We start from the raw sequence: 12,770 nt of genomic DNA, 5'->3' as shown, positions 1-12,770 counted from the left end.
TGGGTAATTGGAGCTGAAGAGATACAGACTGTGCAACAGGACTGAGTACAAAAACTCAGAAATGGACAGCGCCATACTACCTAACTGTAATACAATTATGTTAAAACACTGAATGGAGCTGAATGTGAGAATGATAGAAGGAGGAGGGCTGGGGACATAAATGAAATCAGAAAGAAAGATGTTAAAGATTGAGATGGTATAATCTAGGAATGCCTAAAGTGTATAATAATAGTGACTAAATGTACAAATTTTAAAAATGTTTTTGCATGAAGAAGAACAAAGAAATGTCATTATTGCAGGGTGCTGAAAATAGATGGTAATTAATATTTTAAAATGTCACCTTATGTGTGAGACTAAAGCAAAAAATGTTTATGTGGTACAAAATTTATATTTTGACTAGTGCATTTCCTAATATAACTTATGTAGATAGTTTGGTTGAACACCATAAGTACTTGGAATCTCAAGTAGGACATGAGATTTTGCTGGTTTGTCCAGAGTGATGCCCCAGTGAATCCCAGAGTGATTCAATCAGTGAGTGGAAAAGTATTTGCAAAGCCCCTTTCGGGAAATAGTGAGAACGGGGAGAAATTCAACTTCCCCAAGTTGAATTCTTGATATTCTCACAAGCAGTGTGGACAACCAAAGCTGTAGGCTGAGCCCCCAGTCTTGGGGTTTGTTCATACAAAACTTAACCCCCAAAAGGATAGGTCAAGTGTACTTAAAATTTAGGCCTAAGAGTCACCCCCAAGAAAGCCTCTTTTGTTGCTCAGATGTGGCCTCTCTCTCCAGCCAACACAACAGGCAATATCACCACCCTCCCCCTGTCTATGTGGGACATGACTCTCAGGGGTGTGGACGTTCCTGGCAACGTGGGACAGAGATCCTAGAGTCAGCTGAGACTCAGCATCAAGGTATTGAGAAAAAACCTAGAATGAGCTGAGATTTAGTATCAAGGGATTGAGAAAACCTTGACCAAAAGGGGGAAGAGTGAAATGAGACAAAGTGTCAATGGCTGAGAGATTTCAAACAGAGTCGAGAGGTTATCCTGGAGGTTATTCTTATGCATTAAGTAGATATCACCTCGTTATTCAAGATGTAATGGAGAGGCTGGAGGGCACTGCCTGAAATTGTAAAGCTGTGTTCCAGTAGCCATGTTTCTTGAGGATTATTGAGTAATGATATAGCTTTCACAATGTGACTGTGTGATTGTGAAAACCTTGTGTCTGATGCTCCTTTTATCTACCTTGTCAACATATGAGTAGAACTTATGGAATAAAAATAAATAATAGGGGGAACAAATGCTAAAATAAATTTAGTTTGAAATGCTAGTGATCAATGAAAGCAAGGGGTAAGGGGTATGGTAGATATAATCTTTTTTTTTCTTTTCTGTGTTTTCTTTTTATTTCTTTTTCTACTGTCTTTTTATTTCTTTTTCTGAATTAATGCAAATGCTCTAAGAAATGATGAATATGCAACTAAGTGATGATACTGTGAATTACTGATTATATATGTTGATGTTTTATTTGGTTTGTTAATTTTTTAATTAATAAATAAATAAAAAAAAACAAATAGAAGCTATCTCCTAAAAAAAAAAAAAAAAGCTGTTCTGTTTCTGGTATATTGCATTCCACCAGCTTAACAAACTAAAACAGTACCTTTATAAAAATTTTGCAGGTTTGCAAGTGATCAATAAATTACTTGACACATCACACTAATTGAACATATCTACTCTATCGTAGAATTTGAGAACCACTGATATAATTGAACTTTCCACCAAATGTATGAGTCCACTAGACCCTCCCTTCTGACTACTGACTTTGATATTAATTTTCTTCAAAAATTCAAAAGAGGACGACTGTTTTATTTATGAACAGATTTTGTTTTAAAAGTCAATAAGGAAGCAGAATTCCCATCAGAAAAATTACCTTGTAGCAAATTTTGCTAGAATGTGACAGATCTTAGAAGGGCGTTCAGTACCTGATCTAAATTTTACACTGGGAGAAATTGAGAATTTTTTCCCTAAGGTTAAGTGATGAGAGAGAAAATTAGTTACGCATGATTAGAGACAAAATTAATTACCCACTATCACAACCAAATTGAAAGAGCAAAAATACAAAATCTGTACATGCTTGCATGTGTATATATGCTTGTATATGTTTGTGTGTGTGCATGTGTATAAATCCAGAGAGTGCTTGAGTGACTTTCTCATTATGCATTTTCATTCTTATTGACAAAATTTCTTATTTTTGTATGTTTTTATGCTTCTGCCTCATATGTCTTTTTAGTGTGACTCAGTGATAAAACTTGGTTCTCATTTGTGCCTTAGAAAATTTTAAGAAATGGTTTCAAATGTGAAGAAATTAGCATAAATGTGCAAATTCAGGTTCTAAAGAAATGTATAACAGGGGAAACTTAATTAAAAAGTATTCATTAAGGTGCTGCAATGGTGGCACAGTGGCAGAATTCTAACCTGCCATGCTGGAGACCCAGATTTTATTCCCAACGCCTGCCTATACAAAAAAAAAGTATTTGTTATATTATTTTCAATGCTTTCTCTTAGTTATGATTCGACAAAATGAGCATGTCATCCTTATCTGTTAATCAGATTGAAGAGGTGGCACAAACACACGTGAAAGATACATTAGTACATATTAAGAGCTAATGAGTGGTACTGTTATACTCCAAACTTAGTATATAGGTAGGTTTAGCACCATTACCTTCCATTTCAGTTTATTTTCTAAACAATGAGAATTGAGACTTAGAATGGTTGTTGCCTTGCAATATTATCAATGAAAGATTCATCTTTGTTAATTATATGATGCTTATTAAAACAGGAAAGTAGATGAAGGGTTTTGGGAAATGTTTCAAAAAGGCTGAAATTAAAAAAAGCCTATAGTTAATCAGAAAACACAACTTTCTGCTATACATACTTTGCAGATAACTGCAGTTCTTCATGCAGTTGATATCATCAGCTAGCCTTGTTGCATTAATAGGTATGGTAATTTTCAATAGAAAAAGGAAAAAGTCCAGTTGATAAAAAGAATTGTGGGCTGAAAGTTCTTCAAACCTTTTGTAAGACATCATTCATAAGACAATGCAGAGGAAAAATCATATCGTCTGTGAAACCATGCATTTTGATCAATATATGGATTCATTATCACACTTGTTGAATTTGAAAACTAAAAGCAACCCAAAAGCTATTTGCTCGGTAATATGGTTTCTTTTCATTTGGGTCCTAGATTAAGAAGAAACAGCAAGATGTGCTTGGCTTCTTGGAAGCCAACAAAATTGGATTTGAAGAAAAAGATATTGCAGCCAATGAGGAGAATCGGAAGTGGATGAGAGAAAATGTACCTGAAAACAGTCGACCAGCCACAGGGTATCCACTGCCACCTCAGATTTTCAATGAAAGCCAGTACCGTGGGGTAAGGAGACAATTTATATTCTTGTTTATTGAAATTGATTGTCCCAAATCTGGCCCATCCTTTTCAACTGCTCTCCCCACCAAAATATGCATATAGTCATTTTTAGTGTTCATCCTCCACATCCATCTTAGGCAGCTGGAGTGTTTTGTCTTCTACTAGGAGGCAAATGGTTGAATCATCCATACAAACACACGTGCACAATTGCCTGTAAATGTGTAAATATAAACCTTGAACATTTAGTTTGCCTTACATTTCTTCATCTTAATTTCAACCAGAGAAATTGTATTGTTTTTGGTTTGTTCATGAAGAAACCTTGGAAAAGAAGTTATTACATCCTCTTTTTAAACCAGTTTTTGTCTAAATAACTCAAGTTAATTCAGATGTTCATTGGTGCAAAAATTTATATTCATGGTAGCACATTATCTAATTTAACTTTTATGGTCAAGATCTCAGTCCCTAAGATCTTGTTGGTTTGTACAGGTTAGTGTAGTGCCCTGATACATCCTAGAGTAATTTGGGCAGAAAATGAAAAAGTATTTGCAAAGTCCTCTTGGGGGACTGGAGAGAAAGTAGAAAATATTAAACTTCCCCATCTGAGTTATTCTTGATACTCTCACAAGCAATAGGGACAACCAGTTCAGTAGGCTGAGCCCTCAATCATGGGGCATGCCCCTATGAAACTTATTCCTGAAAAGGAGAAACTAAGACTACCCTAAATGTCACCCCCAGAGAACCTCTTTTGTTGCTCAGATGTGACCTCTCTCAATAAGCCAACTCTGCAGTTGAGCACATTGCCCTCTCCCTTACATGGGACAAGCTTATCTTTATGCTTAAAATAAAAAAAAAATCTAAGGCAGGTGTATAAAATGGCTGTGTCTTTAAGTATGTTATTGACTATATGGCATAGCTGAATTTAGGTAAGTCTATTAGCTACTTTCAGAGAATGCATGGTGGCTTAGAAGATGATAGTGGGAAGCCCAACTAAATTTAATCCTGTGAGGCTTGGATCCATCGGTTGAAACCTCCTAGTTGTTTGGTTTCTCTTTTGGTCATATTTCAAGAATACCTCATCTGTTTCCTCCCAATGTAGCATAAATTCACTATTCTTCTCGCCTTTGTCATATCTATGTAATATCTGGTCTGCCTTGGGCTCTGGGGACTTCTCTAACTTCATGAGTAATGGAAAAGAAATTATGAGTAACTGAAGCAGAAGCCTCCCACCAGAAATAAGCATTCTCTTACTGGGCAATAGTTGGCCACTTTTGGCTGTGGGGAGAACTGCTTGCCCTGAGGCAGACTTAAATTGCATATGATATGAAATAAAGCCATTCTGCAGTTTCTGCCCCATGGACAGTATGTTTTCCACCTTTCATTAAATGGCATCCCAGAGTCTTACTTCTTTACTGCTTTTTCCAGAATTCTAGCATTATGGAAGTTAGTCTATCTACCCCAAAGAGGTAGCTGATCCTGTCAACCAGTTAGATCATCTTGAATAAATCTCCTCTTTTATTTCCTTTGTTGGCTGCATATTGCTAATTCTTCTTTCTTTTCATTGAGGACTATGATGCCTTCTTTGAAGCCAGAGAAAATAATGCAGTGTATGCCTTTTTAGGCTTGACAGCACCTCCTGGTTCAAAGGTATGGTTCCTTTTTGCTTACTGGAATATAAGTTATATTTTATTGCTGCTGAGTTTTTAATCAGTGAGATTTCTTCATTTATTGAGTATTAATATTGAGCCAGATACAGTGCCAACATAGCTGAATGTCATAGTCCTTGCTTTGCATGTATTTAATCTCTAAAATTGCAGACAGATGTGCATAATCAAATAAATAAGCTATATGAGTAGGAGGCTGGTGAATTGACTTTCCTATCAAGCTGACCAAGGCAGCAAATTTCTCACTGGCCCATTCACAAATAAATGGATAGCAATTTTAAATAATCCATTATACCAGCTGCCATGCATGGTTCTACACTGACAGAGAGCATCCTAGTTCATGGTAATCTTCTTCGAAGTATTTATTGTCTTTATGTGAGAGCAAATGCTAAAGTATTCCCTGTAAGTTAACTAAGAGGATTTTAGTTGTAAAACTGGCCATAAATTGTTACCTGAATTTGAGACTTTGTTCCTGCCAACAAAAAATTAATTTTTCATGCAACAGCAATCCCAAAGCAGACCAAAGAGATAGAAAGCATAGATGAAATTTCTTACCTAGGAACATGTCTCAAAAGTATGGTTTATATATATATTTGCCATTTACAGTTGGTGCTCTCTATGCATGTTGGCTTAATCAGAATGTATGTCCCCTGCTTTATCATTTTATATTTTGCTCTTACCAATTGTTTTATGTCAAAATGATTCTTCAAACTGCCTTTTATCCAATTTCAGGAGTCTGGGTGATTGTCCATGCTTCCACTAGAAACAGTTATTTGCACTGTGTTTGTGTCACTGCGAAATTCTGTTTCCTTGCCAAACTTTCTTTTTCCGTGGATAAAATGCCTTATTTTAGGCTCTGTATGATATAAGACTTAAAAGTTAGGTAACGTATTTTTGTTTAAATAAGCTAATAAGACCCAAATTAAGTCAGTTAGTTCATTGCATATTAGAGGAAGTATGAAAAGGACAATATGTTTTCTGTGGCTAAATGACTCCCTCCCCTTCATTTAAAATTAGGAGTCATTTATTCATTTAACAGGTATTTATTGATTGCCTTGCACTAACTTGGTATTATGGTGAGGAAAACAGAAAATGCAGCATGATCCCAACCTTCAAAGTGTTTATAATCTAGCAAGAAACATGTTTGCAAATAATTATACAGCAAATATGTCTACACATAATTATAATTCAAGAAAGATGTGTGAATAAAGTATTGTAGGAATCCAAAGGAAAAAAATCACAACCTCTCACTAAAGAGGTTGAAGAAGATTTTACAAAAGAGCGGCATTTGAGCTGTTGGGTATTCAAAACTACAGAAGTGACATTAAGGCATTTTTCTCTAAGGCAGCCACAGGAACCACTGCATTGGAGTGTAGCCTCAAATGATAGTATGTTCAGGGAGCAAGATATAGTGCAGCATGGCTCCAGAATAGGGCATGTTAAATTGGGGAGGGGGGTTCGTTGCAAGATGAGATTGGCTAGGTAGGTTGGAACTAGATTATGTATGCTCTATTAGTTTTAACTTTATCTTTTAGGCATCCAAAAGTCATGATGGGGAATAGGGGAAGACAAGTATGTGATTACTATTGTGTTTTATGGTGTGATTTGGTCTATTCCTTAAGAAACTAAATTTGGCAGTTGTATTGATTGTGAAACATTGTATTTGGCAGTTGTATGGATTGTGAAACATTGTAGAAATGACATAGGCAAACCCATTAGAGGCTACCTTAAGAGTTTAGACCAGAGACCAGGAGGACAAGATCGTGAGGATCTAAAGTGGGACTGCAGCCTTGAAAGGGAAAAGAGACACAAAAAATCATGTGTTAGGATTTAACAACTAATGAGATGCTTGTGTACATAAAGAACTGGGAGAGATTAAAGCTATTTCTAGGGCCTCTAACTTGGGTGACTGGAAAAGGAAACAAAGATCATGGAGGGATCAGAAAATCAAGTGTTCCAGGAAAGGGTTTCGTATTGGAAGGAGAGGACCATGCAATCTTCTTTTGCAGTAGGAAAGAATGATTTAAGGGAATATTTTACTGAGTGGGAAAGCTTGGGAAGTTCACATTGGAGAATGTCTTACCTGTGGTTTGAGGTAAGGAGAAGGGCCATCTGGTAAGTGTGAGGGGAAAATTAGAACATTAGAACCTTGAGGAGAATTGCAATGATTTCCTTGTTGAGAATAGTCTAAGGAGTCAGGGATCATGAATGAAGGGACAGCTGAGAAAGATGGAGGGCCCAGTTGAAGGTTATAATTCATGAGCTGGTTATGGAGCCAGTAAGTATTGTTACAGATTTTTTCTATCATAGTTTTAACCTGGGAGCAGAAATAGAGTTAAAAGAGCAGTGGATGTCAAGGTTTTATCAAGAGGGAATTGATAGGTTGGCATAACAAAAAGGTCTGGAAGTGAAAATGGAGATGTAGAATGGATTGGTAGGGGAATTTTGAAGGTTGATCTTTCAATGGGTTCTTCTAAAATTAAAATTAATATACTTTAATATTAGTATGATGAGTTTTCTGTGTCTCAGATCAACTTTCAGTGTTTTTTCCCTTTAATAAACGGTACAATGAGCCTTCAAGAATGCATTGGCTGAACAGATACATTACACGAAATGAGAAAAAAGCTAGTTAACCCACATTGAAAAAATGCACTGATAGTAAAAAGGAATGTGATAACATGAGATATGATTACCAGCTATGAAAATAACAAAGAGAAAACAAAGTGATGATATCCAAAGTTGAGGAGATTTCACCAAAATAGAAACTCTCATATAGTAATGCCAGTAGTGTAAATTGGTACTACTTTTTGAAAGCAAGAATGACAAATATGCATCAAAAATCTAAAATATGCTTATACCTGCTTGACCCAATGATTTCATTTTAGCCTAAAGAAAATAATCCTACATACAGAAAAAGCCATATGAATAAAAAAATATGAATCAGTGTTATTTATAATCCTAAGTCTTTGGGAATAATTTGTATGTCTATGTTGTTGTATGTGACAACCAAACTAATTAATCCACAGAATGAACTCTATGAACAAAAATATGAATTAAATTATTATACATAATCTTGAAACTTCAAGATAATAAAAATAGTTCATCTAACAAATGAATGCCTTGCTGTCATTAAAAATGATAGTTTTGATAGTATATGTTAAAACAAGCTACAAAATTGTTTTCATGGTGTAATTAATATTCTAATTACACTAAAAATCTATGTATACAACAAAAAAGAAACTGAAAGGAACCATAGATAATATGCATCTTTTCTCCCATTCTCCACTTTTCAAGTCATTAGCATGCTACTATTTATATTTCAAAATCATTGAAAGCCAATGCAATGGATGCTTGATATTTATTTATTTATCAATGGTGACAATTTTTAAATTCTTTTTTTATTGTGAAAAATAGCAATATGTACAAAAAGCAATAAATTTCAAAGCACACAGCAACAATTAGTTTCAGAGTTTGGTCTGGGTTACAATTCTACAATTTAGGTTTTTGCTTCTAGCTGCTCCAAGACACTGGAGACTAAAAGACATATCAATATAATGATTCAGCAGTCATACTCATTTGTTAAATCCTATCTTCTCTGTTATAACTCTACCTCCTCCTTGATTCTTTCTCCCAGTATTTAGCAGTATTTGAGCTATGCCCTTTCTACCTTTATATATTGGAAAGAGGTGTCCACAGAATGGGATGGGGGATGGAACTAGTTGATGTTCTTGAGAGGCTGGACCCTCTGGGTTACAGAACTCACCTAGACTAGGAACCTAACTGGAGGTTGTAGGTTTTGGGAAAGTAATCATAGTGCCTGGAAAGTTTTCTCCATTCTTTCTTTTATCATCAAAATCAACATTTTTTCCCTTTTTTGTGAAAAATAATGTATATACTAAAAAGCAATAAATTTTAAAGCACATCACAATTAGTTGTAGAACAGATTTCAGAGTTTGATATGGGTTACAATTCCACAATTTTAGGTTTTTGCTTCTAGCTACTCTAAGACTGGAGACTAAAAGAAATATAAATATAACAATTCAGCAATCATACTCATTTGTTAAACCCTACTTTCTCTGTATAACTCCACCATCACCTTTGATCTTTCTCCCACTCTTTAGAGGCATTTGGGCTATGCATATTCTAAACTTTTCATGTTAGAAGAGGCTGTCAATAATATGGGATGGGGGATGGAACTAGTTAATGTTCTTCAGCATTTCAGGACTTATCTGGTACAGGGACCCGTCTGGAGGTTGTAGGTTTCTGGAAAGTTACTCTAGTTCATGGAACCCTTGTGGAATCTTATCTGTTGCCATAGGTGTTCTTTAGGATTGGCTGGAATGGTCCTGGTTGGGGGTTGGCAGATTATGATAGGTAGCAAAGAGTACTGTCATTTCCTCATGTGCAGTGGAGGTGATGATTTTGAGGTAGGACAAAGCATATTTTGGGTAAAAATTGAAAAGCCATTGATGTTTGTGTTGAGAGGAAAACGGCTCCCCTGGAAAAGCTGTGTTCAATAATGTGTTGCAGTAGTAGAGAATGCTGGTTTGACAGATGTTCTTATTAGTTTTGGTTGAACTACCCTCCTTTAGATAGAAGCCTTGAAGACTGCCTCTGCTAAAGGATTTGAGGCAATCCAATTCCACTAAACTGTTCTTACTGCAGCTCCAAGAGATACTGCATGTTAATAACACTTAGCTATGGTCTTTGTCTCGTTATTAGGCAAAAAGAAAGGAAGGGCTGGGGTGGGGTGCAAAGGTAGTTCAGTGGTAGAATTCTTGCTTGCCATGTGGGAGACCCGGGTTCAATTCCCAGCCCATGCACTTCCCAAAAGCAAACAAACAAGCAGAACCAACAAAGGAAAAAACAAATGAACAACAAAAATTCAACAAATGGTGCTCCAATAACAGGCTATCAACAGGGAAAAGGAATGAAATGTGACCCCTGCCATACAGCATACAATAAAAAAAAAGTAAGGAGGGGAAAAGCAGAAAAGAATGATGAAAACATGATACAGTTCACATACATCTCATTTTATCTTCATATCATCCCTATGAGTTTCCTTATTACCATTTTACTGATGAGGAAACTGATGTTCAGATCATTTGTCCATAGCTACATAATAATTGAGTAGTGGAACTGGAATTTGAGGCAAGGATTATCTGAGAGCACATGAATTTCTGGAAGATGTTTGTATTGCCATCTCTAAAGCTCACTGGTTGATTACATGGCTCATGGTTCTATAAATATTGATGACTACTTTTAGGTGATAATGAGACTTTGCGCACAATTTACATATTATGACAAATAAAAGACAATTGCAAAAGTAAATAATTGATTTTCAAATGAAATATTCTAAAGAGAAATTTAAAGGAATTTTATATTGCCTTTTGTTTGGATACTGTGGTAGTGTGAAGCTGTTATGTACACCAGAAAAGGCCATGTTCTTTTAACCCATTACTGTGAGTGCAGACTTATTGTAGGTTGGATCTTTTGATTAAGTTGTTTCAATTGAGATGTGACCCACTCCATTCAAGGTTGTTCTTAATCCCCTTACTGGAATCCTTTATAAGAGGATAAATGACACATAGAAAGTGAGATAAATTAAGAGAAGGTCACAGAGAAAAACACCAAAGAAGCTGAGAGAGGAAGCCACTGAAGCCAGAAGCAGACAGTAATGAAACCCAGGATATAAGGAACAGCAGATGTCACCATGTCTTTGCCATGTGGCAGAGAAGGTCCAGATGCCAGCAGCTAGTATCAGAGTTCAATTATCATCCTGTTGATGTCTTGAGTTAGACATTTTCATGGCCAAAGAACTGTAAATTGTAAATTAATAAATCCCTATTATTAAAGCCAACCAATTTCTGGTATATTCCCTTCTGGTAGCTTTACCAAATTGAAAGAGATTTCTGACTAATAATTTCTTCAATTAAAAATGGACAGCACAATAATACCTAATTGTAATGTAATTATGTTAAAACACTGAATGAAGCTGCATCTGAGCTATAGTTTTTTTGTTTGTTTGTTTGTTTGTGTCTTTTTTTCTTTTTCCTTTTCTTTTTTTATTATTATTATTATTTTTATTTTTTCTCTATATTAACATTCTATATCTTTTTCTGTTGTTTTGCTAGTTCTTTTCCTAAATTGATGCAAATGTATTAAGAAATGATGATCATGCATCTATGTGATGATGTTAAGAATTACTGATTGCATATGTAGAATGGAATGATTTCTAAATGTTGTGTTAATTTCTTTTTTTTCTTTAATAAAAAAATGACTGAGCTATGGAATATATCAAAATTATAGCAAATATTGATAGATTGTGACTTTAAGAAATTAGGCTGCTGACAAAATTCTAATTAGAAATGTTAGATGCTTATGGGTAGAAGGGCTTCACATTAGAAAATATTTACATTTTTATACAACTGCTCTGCCAAATATGTATGGTAGGACTTTGAGGGGTCTTAGTATAAAATTCACCATTGTTGTGTGAGGAAATTTTTGGAAATTTTTTCTATAAAATGAAACAAGATGCATACTGTGGGTCTAAGATATATTCATTTTGACAGTCAAGCACTATCTTGGAGGCTTCAAAAGAATTTAAACTCTTTTTGTTGGACTAGAGGTTTTGAAAGGTGAGTCAGTAATGTATTACATCTTCCTTGTTAAGGTTATTTTAAGAATGAGTTATGTTGTCCTCTCTTGTTTTCATCTTTCGTTCATTGCTGCCTTTCCTTTTGTAAAGCTCCATTATCTTTATTACTTTTTCCTCTTTTGGGGAGTCCTAGTATAAAGGGGTTCTTGTAGAATATCCAGCCACTTACAGCTCTTCCTGAGAATGTTGAGTACTCAACCAGTGACAAGCATTTTTAGTGCTATTGTGTAGTATTCTTAGTTTCTACACCTTAGGTCTGATGTTTCTTTCACCAAAGTTTCTCTTGCCACCCATTTCTTACTCAGTAAATTTTACTTGGCTTGTGTCATGCACCGTGTTAGATGCTAGAGCACACATACAACTCAGAGTTCCTATGTAGAGGCACTCAGTGTACAGCACCAAAAACAACCTGATCTCTTTTTATGCCCACCACCTTGAAATTAAAAGCAGCAATCTTTCAACAAAGCACATGTTATGGATCATTAATTACTTAATTGAACAAAACTCAACTAACTGTAAACCTTAGGTAATAAAGTTTTTGAACACTAAAATTTTGTGGAAAATCAGACAAACAAGAAACTAGCTGATAATTTTTAAAAGAAACTCACAGACCACATTTTAGATCGGTTAAGACTTAATGCAGTCACTTACATCTCCCCACCTCCCCTTCACTCCTGCATCCAAATCACTAAGAATTCATGTGAAGATAATGACTGTGGGAGTTGCCAAGATGGTGGCTTAGCAAGGTGTGGGATTTAGTTTGTCCTCCAGAACAGCTGCAAAATAACCAGAAACAGTACAAAACAGCTCCTGGGGCCACGTCAGTGACTGGACACACACTGTACCCCAGTCTGGACCAGCTGAACTAGCTGCGAATCCACCCAGAACCATGAGTTCCCCAAACCGTGGTGGCTGGCACCCCTCCCCCACAGGCTGCTTCCAAGAGGGGAAAGGAAACAGGCTTTACCAGCAGCAGTGGCTGAGTGCAACTAAGCTTCAAGTGTGGAATTAATTCACAAATTCTGACTACTA

At 35.7% G+C, this 12,770-nt stretch overlaps 1 protein-coding gene across 2 annotated transcripts in view; it reads left to right on the top strand.

Annotated features, from left to right (window-relative positions):
• SH3BGRL (SH3 domain binding glutamate rich protein like) overlaps positions 1-12,770 on the top strand; it is a 302,360-nt gene that overhangs the window by 94,331 nt on the left and 195,259 nt on the right. For both annotated transcript variants that reach the window (XM_077145483.1, XM_077145484.1), the window contains exons 2-3: positions 3,240-3,425; positions 4,983-5,063. In XM_077145483.1, the coding sequence (XP_077001598.1) occupies positions 3,240-3,425; positions 4,983-5,063 (267 nt within the window). The remainder of the gene's footprint in view (positions 1-3,239; positions 3,426-4,982; positions 5,064-12,770) is intronic.

This window comes from Tamandua tetradactyla, chromosome X (genome assembly GCF_023851605.1).
Source record: "Tamandua tetradactyla isolate mTamTet1 chromosome X, mTamTet1.pri, whole genome shotgun sequence".
NCBI lineage: Eukaryota > Metazoa > Chordata > Mammalia > Pilosa > Myrmecophagidae > Tamandua > Tamandua tetradactyla.
The sequence above is the reverse complement of the archived record's forward strand: the minus strand, read 5'-3'. Positions and strand labels throughout refer to the sequence as shown.